The 23,088-nt window shown below is 38.6% G+C and overlaps 2 protein-coding genes across 2 annotated transcripts; one reads left to right on the top strand and one right to left on the bottom strand.

Annotated features, from left to right (window-relative positions):
• Positions 1-502: 502 nt before the first annotated feature.
• LOC145896110 (solute carrier family 41 member 1-like) lies at positions 503-5,718 on the top strand. The gene is made up of 8 exons (XM_082984958.1): positions 503-1,160; positions 1,275-1,382; positions 1,459-1,675; positions 1,796-1,923; positions 2,194-2,366; positions 2,621-2,832; positions 3,182-3,333; positions 3,619-5,718. Exons 1-8 carry the CDS (start codon positions 597-599, stop codon positions 3,802-3,804), a joined length of 1,740 nt encoding a protein of 579 aa, XP_082841084.1. The 5' UTR covers positions 503-596; the 3' UTR covers positions 3,805-5,718.
• Positions 5,719-9,497: 3,779 nt separating this feature from the next.
• Positions 9,498-22,171, bottom strand: LOC145894197 (uncharacterized). Its single transcript, XM_082982692.1, has 21 exons — positions 22,095-22,171; positions 21,107-21,330; positions 20,189-20,318; positions 19,933-20,075; positions 19,762-19,848; positions 19,390-19,515; positions 18,824-18,967; positions 18,449-18,531; positions 17,673-17,806; positions 16,274-16,422; positions 15,461-15,559; positions 14,588-14,719; positions 13,996-14,186; positions 13,585-13,768; positions 13,334-13,435; positions 12,867-12,968; positions 12,268-12,402; positions 12,074-12,201; positions 10,982-11,108; positions 10,765-10,858; positions 9,498-10,272 (listed from the first exon to the last, which is right to left on the bottom strand). The coding sequence occupies exons 1-21, from the start codon at positions 22,096-22,098 to the stop codon at positions 10,079-10,081; spliced, it is 2,712 nt and encodes a 903-aa protein (XP_082838818.1). The 5' UTR covers positions 22,099-22,171; the 3' UTR covers positions 9,498-10,078.
• Positions 22,172-23,088: the final 917 nt, after the last annotated feature.

Raw genomic sequence — 23,088 nt, 5'->3', positions numbered from 1 at the left:
TAATAACAGAAAAATATATACATATAAAATCACCAGAAATCATTTATGTAGCTTGTTGTGAAACAAGTCCCTGAAATTTTAATGCAAAAAATGGCTTTTTATCTTGTTTAAAACATCTCGTTAGTTAAAAGTAGGCGAAATGTGTTTAGATTCGATTCGATTTTTAATCTTTCGGTTGTCAAGAAAGATAAACAGAAAACTGAAAAATGCACCCATATTATCCAAATGTTTGTTGAAAAACGCAAATTATAATTAATTGTTTTTGTGACGTCATAATGATCAGCTGATTAATTTTTTCGTGTGGCACTCGAGACTGGTTCTGGCGGTTTTGTTTGGACGCGTCACTAGAGAGTGGAGATTCGCTTGCCAGACACGTTGCGGCAAGTTTATAGTATCGCCAAGTCCACATGCATATGTAAAAATAAGTTTATAGCTTTTACATGAGACAGATCCTAAAAATAAAAAACAGCGGTTATGACTATTCTTTGTTTTCGAAAAGCACACATGTTTAGACAATATACGAAAGAGCTATGTGACCCATGTGAACTGAATATCGAGGATATGTCAAAGTTATTGGCAGCTGGCCGCATATTAATATGAATTTAAATGAAGGTAGGCAACTACATGAAGAAGCAAAAACAACCCTGAAGTTTTTACGAAGAAGAGTAGCAAAACTAGTCCAAGAAGAATCGTCTACGAACCACCCCAGTATGGTTCCCAAAGTTCATCAAGTTGACTCGGAAAGCAGCCATGATGAATCGTACCAGATGATAGATGAAGAGCAAATTTACCAAGCCACTAACCTGACAATTCAGCCAGAATCTAATGAGGCTGTGTCATTGACTAAAATGGGGAATAGAACTGGACACTACAACCAGTCTTTTGACATGGACTACCAGTTGGTGGAAACCCAGTTCAGTCATAGATCGGGACAAAATGATGACATTTCAGACAATGACACTGAAACGTTGTTACCAAAAAAGAATGTAATGAAAGCAAAAAATAGCCAACAACATTTGTCTGATTTAAATTTTGACGAAAATGTGGATTCTGGTCAAAAAAAGGAAGGCATGCTTTCAATTGCTCTTCAAATAACATTCCCATTTCTAATGGCTGGAATGGGAATGGTGGCTGCGGGCATTGTACTTGACAAAGTTCAGGTATTAAGGCTGAAAAATTGTGTATATTGAAGTTAATGTTCATATTTACTGATTATTGACTACTAAAAGAATTATGACACACACACAAACATGTTGTATTTATTTTTTTTACAGCATTGGCCTGTCTTCGAAAATGTTCCAGAAATTTTTATTCTTGTCCCTGCTTTACTTGGATTAAAAGGAAATTTGGAGATGACTCTTGCATCAAGATTATCAACCTATGTAATAAAACTTTGTTTCATATTGCAGTAGATCTTAATTTCCTTAACCTGAAACAAAATCTAAACTGTTGTCTTAGGCAAATCGGGGATTACTAGATGACAAGGAAAAGCGCTGTTCAATCATCGTTGGCAATGTTCTTTTGGTGGAAGCCCAGGCAATGGTGATTGCCTTTTTGGCATCTTTGGTTGCTATGGTGCTGGGTTGGATTCCAGATGGAAAATGGGAAACAAATGATGCAATCATTTTGTGTGCTGGTAGTCTTTTAACTGGAGCCATAGCCTCATGTCTACTAGGTACAAAAAATAACATTCAACCAATGGCAGTACAATATTTTTATTGAGCCCTTTTTGTCCTTTAGTAATGTTTGCTTTATAGGTGCCGAGAAAGTAATTTCATTGCTTTTCTAATTTTAGGACTTGTGATGATAATGGTAATTCTGCTATCGAGAAAATTGGGAATCAATCCAGACAATGTAGCAACCCCTATTGCTGCATCACTTGGGGACCTCATTACTTTGACTCTATTGTCATATTTTGTAAAGGTAAAAGAAACCAAAGGAAATAATTTTCTATACCATACATTGTGTGTACAACGTATCTAAAATCTTGTGGTAAAATAGAGACGTCTAAAAATGTATATATTGTTGTAATTTGATTATATACATGAATTTTAAACAATTTAGCATGACATAGGTAATATTAAATATAACATATCGGTATTTTATAAATGCTTGACACAAGAAATATCAGACAGCTTGAATGTAAATGATCACAATCGCCAATTTTATTGCAACTTGTCATTTGTGTTTTAGGGGTTATACTTCACAGTGAACAACAAATCAACAGCTTGGGTTGGCCCTGCAACTATAGTCTTTTTCTTTGTGCTTACACCCCTCTTGTTATGGTTAGCACATCGGAACGAATTCACAAAGGATGTAGTCAGGCATGGATGGGAACCGGTAATTGCAGCCATGGCAATCAGCAGGTGGAGTATAATATTAATTTGATGCTTTGTTTACTATAATTTAAAATTTGATCGAAATTACACTGCTGTAAAATCTGTTACTAATTCTATGTTGGCCATAAAGATCAGGAGATTCTGATGATACAAACTTTCATTTGCTTGAAATTAGTTCCAATTTGGTAACATAAGACCAATTTGCACTCATGACACATAGCCATAGAGATCTAAGAGGAATAATGCAGGAATTATTAGGTTATATATATTGTTTTTTCTAGCACGGGCGGTTTTATCCTCGACTTTGCAGTTTCTCAAAACAAGGGAATCGCCGTCTTTGCCCCAGTAATAAATGGAGTGGGTGGTAACCTGGTTGCTGTGCAAGCTAGCAGAATTTCAACTTATCTACACACCAGCGGACTACCACTAGGTGTCCTACCTTCAAGAGAAAAACCAGGCTGCATTTCACCCTGCCACACATTTTGCTCTTCAGGTCTGTTAAAATTTTTATTTGTTAAAGATCTTAATGGCACATGCAACAGATGGTGCAATTTATCCCCATCCTTTATTAAAATATTTTTTATGAACCAATCATAACATACTAATCACTTTAGTTGAATCCCTAGAACACCATAGCTTGTTTAACATGTAGTTGAATCGTTAGTTGGAATTATAGCATTGTGGTGCCATTGTTTTTTGACATAAATTACTGAAAACAAATGGCATTGGCTTCATTTGTTTACCATGGATTAGGTTTTCATAATTTGCAAATCAATCTGCATGAAAAACTGAGTCATGTGCCCATAATTATAAATCATATAACTGACTACACCACTTGACAGACAATTATCATTCTGCTGGTTCGAGGGTCATGTTGGCAACAGTTGTACCAGGTCAGCTTATTTTCCTCTTGACTATCAAAGCACTAGAAGCTGGCCACACAAGCATCACTCCACAATTTGTTGTGGTGTATGTGATCGTCTCACTCATGCAAGTAAGTGAAAATGCCATTAATTGATCATTAATGGAACATGTATATCAGTTAATTTGGTGACAAAGATGACATATAGAGCAGGGATGATTGCAGTATATCTTACAAATTAGTTGATCAATATACCATATATATCAGTAGTTATGTGCAGTGCATGACGGGCCACCCTTTGTTGCTTTAATTAGGTCATTCAAAACTCAAAAACGGTTAGTTTTTGGCCTGTCCAATGTAATTCAATTCATCAAATTTTTCAATGTGTGTTTCCTGACTTTGTGTGCATGTGTGTAGGTCTCAATTCTTTTGCAAGTTTGTCAATGGCTCGTCATTCGCCTTTGGAGGAAAGGTAATGACCCTGACAACAGCGCTATTCCCTATTTAACAGCAATGGGTGACCTTCTGGGAACTGGCCTACTTGCTGCAGGATTCCTATTTCTGTGGCTTGTGGGTGACCGAGATGCAGATGTCGGAGATTAGAGCAATTATCGGGTTGTTTCTTTTTTTATGGTGTTTTTCATAGTACTTATGAGATTGGGGTAATGTTTTACACAAAATTAACTACAAAAAACAAAACCACAGTTTGTTTATGTAGTAGTAGTCAAGCGTGATGATGTGGCTCATAAGGTAAAACATCGTTTGTCCAAACTTTATAAATCTTTTCACTTTGGAATATGAAATAAGATGCATTATTAATACCAATTACTAGCTTGCAACCTTGAAACTAATGTCACGTTTTGCTCTTTTGCCAACCAAATCACCCAGATATGTAAACGTGTATGGTAAGTCCTTCATCAACATCCAAACCATCTCATTTACGTTTTCTTCGCAGTCAGGATGTTATTTTCGTGCAATTGTTAGTGCCTTCACGGTGTCCATCCCGCTGCACTGTTTAGATACATACCTATTGTAAATATCCTACCCTCGCCGTTTCATCGCTGCACAACTCACTCATCACTGTAGAAACTTGGTTTGCGATCTAAAAACCGGCCACTGGCTGTTGTGGTCGACTGCATTTAAAAGTATTTTATTTGATCTCTAATTGACCCAAAACTTATTTTGATAAATGGTTCCCGAGATTTCACTATTAATATTAAGTAGAATTATATTAAAGTCACAACCTAACATTATTGTCATTGGTACAACTAATTTTATTGTCACCACCATGGTACGTAATCACTATCACCGCGACATTACATTCATTTAGCAAAGCCAACCCATTTAGTGACTCCTTTAATAGGACGTTTTTAACATACCCAGTATTCTGTTTGTCCCGTATTTTCTATCGCAAAACACCGTACCGACTACTTGTGTTTGTGCAATTGTACGTACTCGTCTGTTTTCGATAGCTAGCACTGATACCAGCGCGTCCGCTGTCTTCCTGACACACCATTCATATACATATGGTTTCATTTTTGGACTGCTGTATTGTTTTACCGCTCCCTGCGTTTTCCGCCTTTTATGCATTTCATGGAGTCACCCATTCTCTTCGCCACCATTGGAAAGAAGCTTTTGCGCTTTTATGCCTGAAATAGGTTTTAAGCTGACTTGGGAACAGGGGCCATTTTTCTCAGGGTGTATGCAACAACCTATTTGCATAAAAATGACACGTTGTCAGTTACCTGCTAATTGCAAATTAAATGGATAAATGCTGCGCTTAGCCAAGTACGTGATAATAATTGATGTGCGTTTGAATTAAATTCTATTCAAAATAATGCAACCGTTTGAACACGCTCTTGACAACATTACCCAACGAAAAACAATTGGCTCCCGTACCAATGTCGTGTTTGTATTGCGAATTGGGCGTTGCCAAAGTGCCGAAAATGCGCCGTGCTGCTTGTTTAGCGGTTAACCCTCGAGTGCCCGCATTTGTACTATTGATGTATAGACCAAGGGTTTGCTGGGTATATTTTTCTCTTAAGTTTCGGGCGCCCGGTGTATATATGAAATATTCATTCTGAAAAATCGAATTTACTTTTTTATACATCGATACTGGACGGTGCATTTTCGGCAGTTTCAGCGCCCAGTGTATATATGGAAAAAAATTTACCTCGCTATACTATAGTGGCTGCATTGCTAATGCCAAAATTAAACTGCTCTTTTTTGTGCATTTTATATTGTGATATTGTGGACCCCACCCATAACGTGCGTCAAGCCTATCGGAAAGAGTTAAATTCACCACGTTGTTTCTTGCAACCTGCATACCAGTTACATTGTCAACTATCCTGTACCACTGAATTGGCGCGAGAGGGCCTACTGTTTGTGCAATGACGCCTTTGTCGCAATTGGGTTTTGCTCTTGGTGTTTGTATATGGTGACTGGAGTGTCAAGAGTTTTACGTTCTGAGGGTGATAAATATACTTTATTAGGACGCTAAAGTGATGCGCCATCTGCTTCTTTTGTGTCTTTTGTTAGATAACAGGAAATCAGTGGCAGTTTGGTTTGAACAACGAATCACGGAAGTTAGATTGGAAGTCGATGGTCATAAAATTCCCACGAAACCATTCTTTGTTTTCCAAACTACCATGCACTGAAATGGGAGTTTCTTCAGAAAGCTTTATTAAATATATTGCAACAATTATTTACAGTAAAGAAAGTAAAGTGGTTTCTTTCGACAAAAACGCTCACATCTTATCAAAAAGAAGAAAAAAACACATTGAACATTTTTAAGAAACGTCGGTCTCTTGGTCTTTTTCACCAGTAGCCTCCAACCATTACAGAAGCGCATCGTTATTAAAGTATCTTTAAGTAATGTGGGTAATTGATGGAGGTCGAAGCACAGCGTCTAACAGTTTGGCTGTCTCCTTGTGCGGCACGTTATTACGTATCACGTGATCCAATACCACAGGCGAAGAAACGAACCGTCTACCGTGCTGAAACCGCCGCATGGTGGCGGCAAAGTCCTCACTGCACGGGGCAGCCAAGGCCGGCAGATACAACACTCGTCTGCGAGGCAACTGTCGCTTCTGGGTCAGAGTTACCGAGCTTAATTTGCCCAACAGGGCTTGTCGGGCCTTTTCGAGAGCACTGATGTAGTCAGTGGTTACTGCTTGGCTTGATGACCTTGATGGGTTTTTCACTTCAGGACTTGGGAATTTGTTTGCCGCTGCTTTTCGAGAAAGCACTTTTTCGGTTACTTTAGACCTCCTTAAGGTGGGGTTACTCACAACGCCAACGGGTTCTAATTTACTGGGTCTGAGTTTTCGACGACCGTACTGGTCTGAGTTGCCAAGTTTTGCGTGCAGTTTCCTTTTATCCAAAGCCACAGCGGCGCGAAGCTTATGTACATCGTCTCTTGTCACTTCTTCACCTTGCGTGTTGCGTTCACAAGATACGTCTTCGCGTAAAACCGAAGAAATAATCTCAGCAATTTCTTCTTTCAGGTTCTGAGCCTGATTTGCATTTTCAAGCGGCGGCAAAGAAAAACTGACGTACTTTCTTCGTGTTTTGTTCGAAGCTAATTTCGACCAGCTTTGTCTGTGTGTTACACCTGCCGCTGGAAATACGGCCTTGGTGTTTGGCAGGGAATGTCTCACTTTATGAGGATGTTGTTTTGACGGAAAAAAATCCGGGTCATCCGGTCGGCTGTTATTAAAAATGAAGTCGTATTCCTCCTCGTGTAATATTTTACTGACGCACTGCGGCTTTGTGCCCGCTTGTGCCTTCAGCGGAGTCAATCGTAGCGGTTTCCTTTGTTTGTAGTAGATAGCCTTGTTCTCATTTTGCCGCGCTGCTGGTTCTGCGAAAGGTACCTTAACATCCCGCAAAGCCAGTGGCTCCAAGTACCTGCTGGAAAACTGTGGCCTCGTCAGTGCCATGTTGCGATCAGTTTAGCAATGTTGGAACAACTTGAAGCTGATTGAAGACCGCTTTGCGAATCCGAGTCAAGTTTTAAACATCAAATTTAATAAAAACACATCACTTTTTGAACTAAAGCGTTTAAAAAAATCTGCATTAAAACAGAAAACGACATTTCACAAAAACTTTCTCCACATTCTTTTTATAAATAAATACTGCGGCACCCATTCTTGTCTATATCCTTGCTACCTTGTATAATTCCCTGAACACATGCCTGTTTTCTACATAAGACCGGTGTTTTATACTTACAAACTTGGGCACAAAAAACAACAGCAAACCTATGCGAACCCTGTTGACTGGCTTGAGTAAAATATGCACTGACGATGAAGCTAAATATGGGCGTAACATCCCCCGACTTCCTGATGTAATAAAGCCGAAATTGGCTACATACTCTCCGAGCATATTCGTTTGTTCTCTACACCAGAACACGAGTTTGGGCCATGCTTCAAAGAACGGTGCTATGTCGTCACAATCAACCTTACACCGACTGCCTTGTCGCTGGGCCATTATGCCAGTGACACGAATGGAAACAAACGCCCATTTGACGCCATGCAGCGTCAAAACATACCCTGGGAAAACGTACACAACGACGGAAATTCTCAAATCTCCTATTGCCTTGGGGCCTGGTTACAATGCTTACGGATATATCGCCTGAAACCAAAGATATCTTGCTGCTCGGTTGACTCCAAAACACTGGGAACAGATTCGACATAACATGGGCCAGGTGTCTCAAATAGAATCACATAATCAATACCCTGTCCGCGTTTAAAATTGATTGCCGGAACAAATTAAAATCGTGGTTCTAAGTATTGATCGCTTGTCGTTCTTGTGGTTGACGTGTAGGCAAACACAGACGGCTTTTACATCTCGAGATGAAATATTAGCCCTTGGGCAGAGGTAAGCAGAATTATGTTGATCTTTTTCGGGCGAGGTATATTCGACGTGCCTTATCACTGACCACTGAGATAAAATGGAATATCGGGTTTGTTTTGCAAATATTTATATTCTTCGATCTGTAACGAAAAAATAACCAAGCGAGTGCGCAACACCAAATATGTTTTAAATTTTCCTGTGTCTCTGTTGAAGAAATAAAGTTTGTACGTCATAGAAGCAAAATACAACAGATATATCCTAGTCTTGTCAATATTTTGTAACATTACGCTTGAAAAATGCTGCAACAACCATCGAATTGTCCTAAAATCGAAAAAGGGCAAATATTCCAGCATGATGCGACCTTCGCACGGTATCCGCATTCAAAACATTTATAACGTAATTGGATCGCTTAAGTAGTAAACAAAGGGGAAATCGTATAGCGCTAAACGGCCGCCAATCACTCCTGCCTTACAACCGCAACTAGGAAAACAGAAAACCGCTCCTACCCGCATCCTCACTCAGTCCTATATACGTACAATGTCATGGCGACTGGCTATGTTGTATATGGGCACCTGCTAGATTCATTTGATGGCCCCGAATGCTCATTGGCCGCATCCACTCGAATCGACGACGGTCCATTGTCCTATCGCTTCGCCAGATTAAATCATTGCGACAATAAAAGCGTGTATGGGCAATGGGGGGGATATTATATCACTTTTCAGTGCTTTATAATCGCGGCCCGGACGAAGGGACTTGGCCGCCACTTGACGCTACTCCTGCGTGATGAGTTGCGATGCGTTCGGCAACAGTTGATTTTAGGAATTTGAAAAGTGTTGTCGTATATATTCTGAACCAACGATTTCCAAAGTGGATGCCATGAAAAACTTTATTATCAAAATCAACAGAAATATTAATATCGTAGAAATGCCATCGTCAGTCTCTGTACTTATTCAAATAGACAGACAGATCCAGCGGTACCACCAAGCAGAGCAGAGGCTGATTCCTGTTGTCTAAATAACATTTTGTCTTGGTTTTCTACGAGTTGTTCGTAAACACTGCTAAATATGTTTGGGCAGTAGACATTTGAACAAAGTAAAAAATAAAAAGAAACGAAAAAACAAGTAAAAGGGGTAAATTTGGTTAACTTCACGTTTTTTGAAGGGGGGTTTTCTACCTAAATAACCCTAAGTGTTCCGTGGATAAAACATTTGGGAAACACTGGTTTAAACCACTTTACTCATAAACACGTTTTTAGGCGGTTAATATTAGGGTAAATGATCGCTCGCCATAAGAACGAAACCTGTTTGTTTTTTGGCCGAACAACCGAAAGTGCGGCACAGAACTGTTTTTTTGTTAATCAAGAAATTTTTTTGGCTATGTTCATCCCTGTTCGGTGTACCTGCGTGATTATACAAGGAAAGATACAAAAACCAACGTTTGTACAAAATAAATTTTACTTCGACGTTAGAATTTGGAAGCGCCTAAAGAAAATGAGACAAAATGAAATAAACGTGTAGGTTGGTAAAATATACAGACATGCCTGTGTTTAGGACAAGAAACATTATGCAACCTTGACAGTAATAAAATCTAATGAAATTTCGGGACTGCAAAAGTTTTAACGCAGTATACACATTCAGTAAACACGATATTAAAAACGCCCATCACTATATACATGCCCAGGGAGTCAATTAGTCATCTTCGCAGTGAAATAAATGCAGTGGTAGTCACCAAAAAACGAACTGCACGACAATAACAGAATTTATCTTGGATGAAAATCAACCACGACTGTTAAGCATAAATCAACTTGTGTAATGTACAACAATTGCAACAAAACTCTGCAAAAAATCCACTATACGAAAAAATACGGCTGTGTTAGATACGAGTTTAAATACAAAAAAGTGCAAAGTGTCAACATTTGTATCACGATGTTGTTTTTATGCGTTTAACCACCGAAAAATCTCAACTAAATGTAAACAAGGAAATTGACGAAAATATAGGGTTACAGCTTTCATGCCATGGATTATTAGGTTTGGGCGTGGGCCACGCGCTTGAGAAAACTGCGACCTTTGCGTCCACGCTTCTGCACGACGCCCGCGTCAGGCGCCCACCTGACTGATTCCGCCCTTGATGTTGACCTTCCTAAAATGTTACCGCGTTTAGGCCAGAGTCTCGAGAATTCTTGTGTCCACGCGGCAATTACCTCATCAGATGCCGACGCTGTTGACAAAGAAAAAGTAATAGGTTGTTTACAAATCATACCACGCATATTAGGAATGACACAGGCGGATCTGAGAATAGTTTTAAAATGACATTTCTAAGAATCTTTTAATTCTTGAAAGATGTTTTTTGAGGTAATTTGACATTTCTTATTATTCTTCGAATTTCGTGTTGTAAATGCGATTGGACGATTCTACCTCTGGAGTGCTGAAAACGATTAAACAGCAAGAAAAAAGAAAAACAAATTTTTGCTAATGTTGCAATGTAAACATTCTCATTGTTGGGTATATTGAAATCCATTAAAACACATTTAAAAAACAAGTTTCAAACCGATACCGATAATTGTAATAAGAAGAAATGTTTGCATTACGAAATAATCAAATACCTCATTAATGTTTTAGTTTTTTAGACTGTTAGACTGTGAAAAATTAAAAAAAAATGTTTTGACAAAGCCGAACATCAAGAAAAACATACACAATCAAAAGAACTCACCAGACAGCAAACCGTCGCGGACACACTGCATAAATTGCTTTCTGCTCAAATTCGCTGCTTGACCAACTTTGTACAAGAAAACTTTGTCCAATTTCTGTAAAATAATAAAAAGTTATATCTTGCTTTACAGTGGCCGTTTGCAGTTGTGATAAAGAACGTCCACTATAACTATTTACAACAGTGAAAATCCGCTAGATGGTGAACGAGAGTCATTTACCTGCAATTCCGAGTTGAGAGTTCGAGAGAAGGCGAGGCGGTGAGAGTAAACGTGGTTCGCCATTTCCATTTCGCCCTCGCTTTCTAGACCTTCGATCCTACGCTGATTGCGAGCTTGTTCAAGTAATCTATAAGTAATGTGTCAGAAACAGTTGGTAAGCCAGATTTCTACTTCAAAAATGCACCGAAATGCACAGTGTGCTACTTTATTCGGACGTGGTAAATTTGAAAGTTAGGATAACCTACACCAACGTTATCCAAAGTTAGTTCCACAATAAAATATTAAGGTTTCTATGAGCTACTAATCTGCTTAAATCTACAACTGCGGAATATGCCTTTAAGTGTTTGGGCGATAATCACATGAGAAGGCCAACAATTAAGTTTTAGGTTTACTAGAGGTTTCGAAAGTTACGAGTTTCGTTGTCATTTTAAATAACCTTAGGGACAAAAACTTTGGGAAAAACTGTTCTACACCATAAGATACATAAATAAGTGTTCTATGCGCCTGCAAGATGGATGACTATTGTAGCGAAAACGAAAACGACACACGACACTAATTCTTTTCTTTATGCTTTCTTTGTTCACCTGTGTTGTTTATTTAAATCACTCTTCCCATCGCACTTTTGTTTATGTTTTCATCTTTTCTCGCACTTTATATTCACACTTTTGTCGTTTTTCTATGTTTGCCACGTCGTCCCGTTACGCCCCATTGATTTCCGTGTACGTTGATTGGTTAATTGGCCGGGGCAAAGCGGTGCTTTGGGTACGACCGAGCGAGTTTTGAGATGGGGGTCGTGCTGTACGGGTTGGGAGTGTGGCAAAATGAAACGAGTATCGATGGCTGTATTGGCTTTTAATAAGATATGCATGTTTACCGTCGTTTTAGCTGTTTATTAAAGAAAAGCCCATTTAGCCAACTTTGGCTTTAGTGGCGAGCCGTTATTGCAGGGTCCGGGCCGAAGTAGGAAATAATTCCGTGCCACTATCATACGTAGAACCTCAATTACGCGACTAAACAAAAACTTTTGTCCATCGATAATTGAAAAAATACATTATTGTTACCAATTAAAAATGTATCAATATTTGCTACCACCTGTCCAAAACCTCAGGTATGGAAAGACTGGAAGCGCTTTGTGGTCTAGCGTTCAACAACCGTGCATCTTTTTCATGCAGTTTCATTAACTTATGTTGCTGAGCAGAACTTAAACGCTCCTTAGACATCTGTGTGGTGAATACGTGTTGTGATATTGAGTAAGTAAAGGAACTGGTGAGTTATATTACATCTACCTGCAACTGAAGATCATGCGACTGACGTAGATTGCGTTCGACTTCGCCCACTTGGTGGCGGTGTTCTTCCACTAAAGGTTGAAGTTCGGCTTCGTCGAAGTTTTCCTTACGGCGAAGTGTGGCGGCAAATTCTCGCTAACGAAAAAAAGTTGCAGAGTTCAGGATTTCTCTAATCCGGCTTTACAACATTTTTTTGACAGTTTATATGGTTAGATGTTTTTTTTGCGGTGACGAAGCATATAGCGTGGTGAATGCAATTGCATTGGAAACAAATGACTAAAATGTATGTGTGGGGATTCAAATTAAGATTATCAGCGGTCGCAGACCATTTATAGCCACGATGATAAGAAGTCCTGTAGTTTTTGCAAAAATCTAAACCAGTTGGAACCAGTTGTTGTCGGTTTTGCAAATAAAATCGTTCAAGAATGAACTGCTTAAAAAAATTTCAAAATTGTCAACAAATGGTGTTTTGCCGGCAACGAAATTATCACCAACAAGCATTGGATCTTTTCGCTGCGAGCAGCTGTTTTAAGGGACATGCTGGCGAATGCATTAGCGCCCCACTCTGTCAACGTTCTGGAAACCAACTACAATCTTACCTTGATGCCTGTCATCAGTCGACCTGCAAGCCGTTCCTCTTCGTCCATAGCGATCAAGTTTGTCACCAGCTTTTTGGCGGCTATTCCACACACGAATGAATTCTGAAAGGGTATTTTGACAGTATAGTGGGTCATTATTTTTTAGTGTTTAAGCGGAATTAGCTTAAATCAATTTTTTTAGTTACTTGGTTAGGCGTTTGTTATATTGCATATACTTCCATCATCAACTGTAGCACCAATCATTCCATGGAAGCAAAGCTATAATTTAATGCAACAGTCAACAGCTGAACTATTGAGACCAAAAGGCCGAAACAGTGTAAACTACTGTAAGCAGACAACTAATAGCGTAATGATCTATAGAGCAATCTTTATTAAACCCGCACATTAACCCTGCAAACAAGGTTGATTAAGATAACCTCCTCATTTACCATCAGGGATCCAATATGCATGCAACAGCAAGATATTACCTGCTGTTTGAGCCAAGTATCGTAAAGCAGCGTTCCTGTTTCTTTGTATAATTCGCCATATTTAGTGAAATGTTTTTCTCGCATGTCGCCGAGTTTCTGCGCCTGCAAAAAAAACAGGACATACATGTTTTGAAGGCATGCGCTCAAAATGTTTGATGATGGTCCGTTGGTATAGAAGTGTGTGTTAAAATTTTGTATTCAGTCAAACCAAACTCAAACACAAAAACAAACCAGTTTAAACCGGATTTTACCAGAGCCTGTATGTCTGCGTCGGTTTTTAGTTGTTGGTCGCCGCGAATATGCGATATCGCTCGAACTTGGTGATCCATTAACTGTCGATCAAACGTTCGAAAAGCATGCTCACGAACCGTCGTCGCTAGGTTGCGCAAGAGAAACACACCGACGTCATATTCGTGGAGGGAAGCTGTCCGATCGCTGTGTTGAAAAATTGAGTTTTTGTGTCGACTTTTTTTACGTTTCGCATGTAGTCACGTACACAAAAATTAAAGAATTTAAAGGTAGGCATTCACAGTTTTTCGTCAAGGGTATATTTTCCCTGTTTATAGGTTTTAACTTTAAAGTGTAACTGTAAGTCGAACATGCAGTATGTAAACATAAACTGAACTACTTTCCACCAGCCTCCAATGTAAACATGAACCCACCTGTCATCAAGATAGCTCACTTCTTCCAAGAACTTTTTCGCGATCTTCCGATGCTCTGACGTAATGCCGTCCATCGTCACGTGACCGTTCACGCCCCCTCCGTTCCACGTGATCTCCCCGGTCAGTTTGGCTTCTCGCTCAACGAGTTTGGATTGGGCGATGTTGACAGCCGACACTTCCTCGTCGGCTTGCTGTCAGCACCCCGCGGTAAATTTTACGCCCGGATATGAGTTTTTTTTACATCACGTGTAAAAAAACAGATGACAATTGTGCCTTTTTCGCAGTAATTTATTGTCACACGTGCACGAAAACGCGACAGTTGGACCATAATTAAAGTCGATTTAAACAACAATGCAAGCAAGGCGATTTTAGAAAGTGTCGGGTGGTTGATAGCAATTTAAATACATATTACAGCCGCGTGCAGATGTGATTTTGTTGGTTTAGAGGAATACACTGTACAAATCAATATTAACCCAAATTTGATGCTTTGTACAGTACGCAACTTCAAGAGACTGGGTCTCATCACACTGAAAACACCACCAATTTACTACCGTATTTGCAACATACAATGAGCAAAGGAAAGTGAACTTACTTTCGTTCTTGCCAGCAACTCTTCGGTTAGTTGGCGCGCGGTATCGACCCCGAGCGCCCCGTTCTCCACCAGAGCCAACAGAAGCCTTTCCTGCGCCTCGTCACATCGAGCCGACAAGTTGAGCTTGGCGGCCTAAAGGAAACCAAAGTCCGGCCGTTTATTGTCGGATAAACTGGGATTGAATTTGACGTGCGCTAGCGATAAGTGACGTCACCAAACGATTTGGTGACAGGAAATTGGCCGTTATCGGGCGGGAATGGTCATTTTCGGGACACGTTACTTGGCAACAGTGCAAATAAATCGATGTTGCACAACAATAGGATTCCTTAACCGGGACCAATGAAAAAAGTTTTTACAACACACATTATTTGCACTATTGTTTACAACATGACAAAATGTCATTATATTTGAATATTTACCACTATCAAAAAAACATGCAAGTTTTTCCACTTGAATATTTTTGGATTCGCATAACAATGAATCGCAATTCAGTTTCGCGGTTTTTGTTCGTGTAAATTTACTAAGAGTACAGGTTAGGCAACACTGGGTTTGACATTTCAATTTCAATTCAAAACACACAAAAAATACCTCCAGAGGCGTAGCATTAAATGTCATTCGAGCACAAAAAACGTTCGAACTGGACCAAAAGCCACATAACCTTTAACCGGGGTCAGCGGGTTCGCGAGTTAGCTTATCGTAACCCAAAAATGTTAATCATGCTGACGGCACCGACCGCGTGTGGGCGATAATGACACCGTTGCGCTCCACCTAAGCGTAAAACCCTACGCCTAAATGCGTAAGGCCTTTGTGAGTCCCTTCTGGGCTCGGGGTTAAGCAGGTTACTCCGGGGCGGCTGGCTTGACTGTTTTGTACCTTTTGCAACTGAGCCGCCTTCGCTGCTTCGTTGTTGGTAATCTCGTGTGCAGCCGTCGATTCCCTCTCGTGAAATTCTGCCAGCGTTGTGAAGTATTGCTGCGTTGAAACTTATGTAAGTCATTGTAATACAAGCCCCAATATTTACACGAAAACTTGGTGCATTCTTTGAGCACTAAATTTATGTCATTGTAATTCAAGTCCAGCACGCGTATACGAGAACTTCATGCAACTTTCGGACTAAGTTTCAACACACAGGGGGCATTAAAACGCTAACAAGAACAGGTCGTCCTTCTGAGAGAGATTTTGTAAAGCACAAGGGACGCACTGTGCATTGTGTTTTACAAAGGCGCGCACCCTTTATTTTGACAACCAATATTTAATACAGGTTGCAATGGTAAATAAGGGGCATCGAATAACAGGAAATTAGATACGCGTTCGCTCGATCGATGACCTGCACAATAGCACCGCGATCGTTATGGTAACCCCAAGCGAAAATTTTGTGAAGGTTTAGTGACGTTTGGGAGTTCTTGAACTTGCGTGGAATCTGGGTTAATTATTTATCGTTTTATCGAAGTTCACCCCTCGCGATGTCCCGGATTATCGTTTGATTGCAGAAAGGAAATTGCAGTTTGTTGAGCGTCTTTCTTTTCCGACAGCGCCGTTATACGTTAATTGGGTTTAACGGTAAGTCAAACACACGTAATGGGTATCGATTGTGAACTTGCTAAAAATACGCGCAACCTTATCGTAGCGCACACACTCAAGCACAAAACCAGAAACCGCGAGTGACTTTGACACTTGCGCGCTCACCTCCAAAAAATTCCTGATCTTGAATTTTTGTCCACCACGATCGAGCAGCTGTTGTACGGCCTTACTTTGCCCCATTTCTAGTTGCTGGAAAGTTGATTTGCGTTGTTCGACCGATTGCTGTTGTAGTTTCATCAGTGCCCCCTCCGAGTCTGAATGCATATGGACGTATTGACAGGCTTTACACACCCTTTGTATACGTGATTACACAATAAAAAAACTGAATCAATTGAAACCAAATGCCCTAGCAGGCTGTTGGTCGCACCCCGTATCGAAAAATATAATTATATGTTAAAATTAGGAAAGTGATCTGTAGACTGCTCAGATGGTGGATGTTTTTTTAGAAAAATATATTTCGCCTAAAAAGGGCATTATAAGTTTCTCCAACTGACATTTGGCCCTTTGTATATTTTGGAAAAAATACAACATCAAACCTAAGCGCACGAGAATGTATCGCAGTCGTAACATTCTTGTCAGTTTATTTAACCTGTATTGGTCTGTATAGCCCTCAATCCGATTGAACTTTATACTAAACACCTTGAAAATCCGAATTTAACAAATGTCAGGATTTGGAAACCCAACTTAATTTCAATTGCGTGGTTTCTGTAGGAAACTATACGGGAACGTGCCCAACAACACACATTGTAAATGGGCAAGGGTTGCTGGTTTATACTGGCCCAGTATAGGAACGTGAAAATGTCAAACATTTGAAGAAATTCAATAATCTTTCGCGTTTGTAGTGCAATAAAATATTTATACAATATACCCAAGACTGTTCGATATTTTGCGTGGGAAGAGACTGCAAGTGTTGGCCTGGAAACAGGGTAAGTGCACGGGAAAATGCCGCTTGAGCTAACCTGGTTACACGCCATCTATTTAACGATGGCAAACAGGGGAGTATAGGTATACTATTTTATTAACGGCGGGCATTTAACGTACGCTGCGATACTTGTATTTACAGGCAGTTTAAAAGACGCCCCCTTAAACCATCAACGATTGTCGTAAATTCCATTGTGGGCCGCGAAGCCGCGATCCATTGTTAAGAAAGACTAATATTTGTCTGCACCACTATAAGTCGCGAAAGGAATTCGCCCGTTTTCAAATTGCGCGCACCGTTATAAAGGCGCAAAACGGCTTGAAAGATTAACGCGCATGCGTTGGTGGTTTTTGAAAGCATGACGTGACAGGTTCGCCCTGTCTGTACATTTTAGGATGTAATTATCGATCATGACGTACGGCAAAGGTTCATAATGGGTTGCACGCGAAAAAAAAAGTCATAAGCATTTTCTACCGTTGTAGTACGCACCTTAAACAAGGATATTTACGTTTTAGGGGTAAAATACATTCGGAACGACGTTGAAATACATTCGGAGTAATTAATGCATTGCGTAACTGGACTTACGGGCTGAAATTTCGTCGAATGCCGTTTCTATGGCAACTCGAAACTCATTCCATGTTCGCCCGCTGTCTTCTTGGTTTACGTGACCAGCTTTGGCAAGACGCTGTAATATCGTCTCCATGTAACTTCTTCTTGTCCTGAATAACAGTCAACATGGATGAATTCAGTACGTTTAGAGGGGCGGATCTGGCAATAGGCCAACGCCTCCCTAGAAATCGCTATGAGTTTCGCATCGCAACTCCCACCTGAAAATACTGGATTCGACCCCGCATGTTTACATACAGTAGTAAGGAAATTACGTTGCAGTTGATCACAAATTATCCACCAGTGCTTGGAAACTAATCATGGACATCATGACGGATCAAGGGAATTAGCGAAAACCGCTGCGAAGTTGCGAACGGTTTTCATTACGCATTAAATAAGTTCACTCCCAATATGTAATCACGTTGAATTCTGTGGCGTATGTACAGCACCCAGCAGCAATTGTCAATTTAATGACAGTTCTGTCTCGACATATCACGCATAAAAACAATATGGTTGCTCCTAAGAACAGCTGTGGCATTTTGGTGCGCTATAAATGGTGCCGATACTTTTTGTTAAATGCTACTACCTCCCTTACATAACATAAACCATAGCGGATAGAATGTTAACTTTTATTTCAACAAGTGAGTTTTCACAGCTCTACAAACTCTTTGGGAGTGATTACTCGAAAGACTAAAACCACTAACATGACAAATTAGGAATTGCAGAGATTGCGAATTTACCAGCATTTGCATTACCTCATTGCTTCCAAGAGTGAGATGTTACCTCCGTGGTAAGCTTGCACAACAAGCAACTTCCGGTGACTCAATGATTTTATATCCTAAACAATTTTGAATGATTTTCAAGGAAATTGAGTTTTACAACAAAACGTTTTCTGTGTAACTCATTGCTAATATATATCACCATTTTTCAAATAGCATTATGTATTTAAAAATTTTATTGTTACCCCAAAATAAATATTCAATGTAAATAATATTTTTACAACAATAGAACTGCAATTGACTAAGTTCATAAGAAATGCAAATGTTCATATTACTCAAGCCATTTCTAAATCAATACAACTTTGACCGAAATCCATTTAAAATTGTAATGTGCTGAAATTATTCCTGTACCTCCAATTTTATGTCATGGAGAGCCTGGATTCTCATTTCAATCATTTCCACCACTTTAACAAGACCAGAATGGATTGTGTCTTGGTCTTGTCCATCCAGAATGTCCACTTCAAACTTGCTGCATATTGTTCTAAGGTCCTCCACCTAACATTGCATATCATAATAACATCAACATGCAAATCAGCAATGCTGATTATTCAAATTAAAAAGCCAAAGCTAAGATGCTGGACATGCTGAGCAAATGTTACAAACAAAATTGTGTCCATTATCAGAGCCACTGCTAAAGTCAGTCTTTAGTTATTTAATAACAGCATTGATAATGAACACAGTGTGTTTGAAATGTTCGCTTAGTAGGTACAGCAGATTAGCCTTCTTATTCAGAGTTATGCAGATATTTATACCAAATAATGGTGAGAGTAGCAGAACCAAACTAAATATCCTTTCCACACAATCCAGCTAAATCAATTATCATACTGCACCAAATGCGGTGAATGCTCTAAAAGTGTTGTCAACACAACTCAAGGGGCCATGTTGCACATAACATGTTATTAGCAATGGTAACATACCATTTGGTAAGCTGCTTGTGATGTTTCTTTGAACATGTTGCGATCCAATCCATTTGTTGCCTGGATTAACCTCTTGTGTTCGTCATAGATACAATGACAATATCTTCCCAATGAGCGTGCAAACCTCTGCATTAAACAACAAAATATTTGCACAATATGTGTCTCCTCTCCACCTACGTTACGCAAAGAAAGAAGTGAGTTGGAAAAAAGTAATTTTATGAAGAAAACCTTCATAAAGTAGTATTTCGTGCTGGTGCTATTTGACTATAGGTTGTGTAAGTATAGAGTATCATGGACACTTTCCTTTAAAACAGTAATTAAACTGCTGTGTGTGTCTTGGTTCTAGCCTACAAGACAACGTAACTATAATACCTTTTCAGCAGCAGTGAGTATTTGTGTGAATTCATGAGAGGAAAGCTGTTCCCTTTTAAAATACTGTGTCACAATCATCTTGAAAGTCTAAAATACATTAATTATCACATATTTTGATAACTTGTTGTGTTTTCTCTTCACTGTACAAATTTTAACCAGACATGCATCTACCTGCAATAAACAAGTATGTCTGTGTTCCCAAGCTATTGCTTGCATGCTCTGTAAATAACAATCTTCTTGCGTCTTCAACTCATGCAGTTTTATCTCAAGTGACTTTGCCATCACAACATCAATTAGTCCGCTTGTCAGGTGTTCTAAGCAGAAACAGAAGATGACTTCTTAGTAGCTTTTTTGTCACATAATTTTTGAACTACATCTGCTCAATTGATAAACAAGTTGTTTCCAAAAAATTTAAATTTTTTCATACTTCTCAACAGCAAAGTAGGTTCAACTAAAGGAATATCTGCTTCTTCTTCAGGTTCTTCAACAGTATGTGATGTTGAAATGTTTGTGCCTTGGTACCATAGTTTAGATCTGTCCGATTTCTGTGGCTGCACCTGTGTACAATGATTGTTTAAAATCATCTGAAATAGAAAGAGTTTACATAACACACCAAACATTTAACATAATTTTGCCAAGTCTACATACTCGCTACAGCATTTTATGCGGTCTCAAAAATGCAGACGTTTACAACAGTTCATATGTTTGTTCATTATACAGTATAACTCAATATATTTAGAACGAAATTCACCTAATTCGTAGGAAGTTTAGATTTTATAATCCAGATTTGAGTGGATTTTCATGCTTTTACCTTGTATTTAGACCCCAAGCCCAAACCACATTTCATTTACATATTTATTCATAACATACAGTTTAACTCTACAACTAACTGCCATTAGAGTTGCATGTATGAAGTTAGTCAATTCATCCAATGCTTTTCGGATAATTAGTGCTAAGGTTGAAAACTCATGTTACAATGCCTTTTGGTTCTCAGGCTGTGTTAGCTATCTTTAATTAAAGTGATTCTTCTGATATCCCACTTACTACACTCTACACAGCTTTAGATTTGAAACACAGGTCTTTAGACAATCCAGAATTTAACCAAATTCGGACAAACCAAATCTTGATTGAACAAGTTCTGAAGTATATTTATCTTTTAAATTTACTCTATATGTATGTGTAAAAGATAAAGTCTCCATATCATGCATGTAAACCAAAAGAGAGTCAATTAGAAAGATGTAACACAACAAACTTATAGATTGCTATAAATATCTGCACATTTTTTGCCAAAGTTTTTTGAAATTTTTTTGTTTTGTTTATCATCGATCGGGTAAACGTTCTTTACCTGGTCTCTTGAGGAAATGTTTTCAATGTGGTCCAATCGTTTCGCAACATTATGAGGTTTTTTCTTAAAGTATCGCCTTAAAATGTCAATGAAAAAGCATTTTAGGATCAGGAGACCAACAACCAAACCAAGCACTGCTCCCAAAGTGCCACCGACTGCAGATATGAGGACATCTGGGATACTTCCAGTACTGGCCACATTTACAGAGACTTGGAGGCAGTCAGCTAAGATAAAACAATATAAGGTTTGTAAAAAAATGGTGATGCAATGTATACTAGTTGTTTATAAACAGAGTAATCATTTCAGGAAGGATTTTAAAGATAAACAGTTTTAATATTTGGTTAAGAGCAATATTGGGAGTGCAAAAAATATTCCAAGCAGGTATGCTGAGGCTGAATATTTGAGGTTGGTTACATAAATACTTGATTACATTTGTGTCAGAAGGGGTGCGACAAGTGGTTGGTAATATCAAATGGGCAACAACAAGTAAAAATTATGTTAAGACTCACTGGTCTAGAGATACATAATAATACTGGCTATACATTGGTCTCAGATTGAGAATTGAATTATAGTTGTAAATAGGACATAGAACAGAAAATCCCTGACCTTGAGTATAAACTACAGTTTCTCATGTATAATAAACTAGCATTAACATGTAAAAAATCGTCCTTGCAATTAATGATCACAGTTTTCCAATCTGGTATATGTACTGTTAGAGATTTTTTTCTGGATAAAATTTCGTAAAACGTGCAAGGAGGACAAACTACACATTTTTTCATATTTATTGCAATATATATTTTAAATATTAAAGTAATTTTGTGTATGTTAAGTTGTTACAGATCACAACAGCACAATGAAGGGTAATAGTAAAGTTGCAATAAAAATGGATGTAACTGGTTTAAATAATTCCTCAAGTATCTCCAACACTTTTAAACACAAAAAGTTTGAGTATATTAATGAAAATGCACTTCTGAATTATAAAACTTACCCATTGTTTCATAAAACACAGCCAAACTTATATAAAAGGGTTCATGCTTAAATTCAATGCACAGATCGGCGATTTTCACCGCAACAGCTGATCGTGTTTACTTCACTAAGATTTTTAATCCGCAACAGAAGAATAAAAACATTTTGAATATATTGTAATTCAGAAACGTTTAGCAGCAATAAATATTATTAATTTTCTTTGGCTATTTTGAAAATATATAAACACGTATTAAAATTAAACAATTGCAAAACTTAGTGCACATTTTTTAACCAAGTTGCTTTTGCTGCATCGGAAACATTATCAATCATTTGTTTTCTTGCGTAACCACTAGGAGCGCATTTCCATGACGCGTTTATGTTGTTTATAGTAACGGGGCTAAAGAGCACAGTTAATTAATTTGGGATATCAAAAAAAATACAGACTAATGATTGAAATAAATATTAATAACCCGAATTGCTCAAAGATTGTTTGTTGACTTTTGTAATATTTTTCGAAATACGATTGTGGCACGAAAACCTGGCTATGCCCTAATTATATCAGGTTTTGTGCAGTAATGTATAGTTGCTCAGAACCATCTTCAACCATATTAAACACACTAGATTTGAATTCAAAAATTAAAGGAAACATTCTTTTGTACCTGATATAAAATTAAAATTATTTGTAACACATTACTTGAGTACAAATTTTTGAACAATTGCTCTTGCGAGCAAAAATATTAGATATAAGCACAGTTTTTACGGACAGAATAGTTCTTGCAGCAATTTAATATAATTTCTTAGACAATAAATGGATTATTGCTATATACCGCAAACAAATACAATCTGCGTTACTTCAAACACAAGCTATTATTCAAGAGAGGGTGTTGTATAGGTATATCGTTGCAAAGCTTGTACAGTGATTGACATAAACATTACCTTTAACTAATCGTGTCAAGAAGCAAGAGTAAATTTGCCGCTGTTTCGCAGAACAACTCAGTTTTCTACTACATTGACAC

This window comes from Ascidia mentula, chromosome 3 (assembly GCF_947561715.1).
Source record: "Ascidia mentula chromosome 3, kaAscMent1.1, whole genome shotgun sequence".
In the NCBI taxonomy this organism is placed as follows: Eukaryota; Metazoa; Chordata; class Ascidiacea; order Phlebobranchia; family Ascidiidae; genus Ascidia; species Ascidia mentula.
Note: the sequence above shows the minus strand (reverse complement) of the source record. Positions and strands in the feature narration are given on the sequence as shown.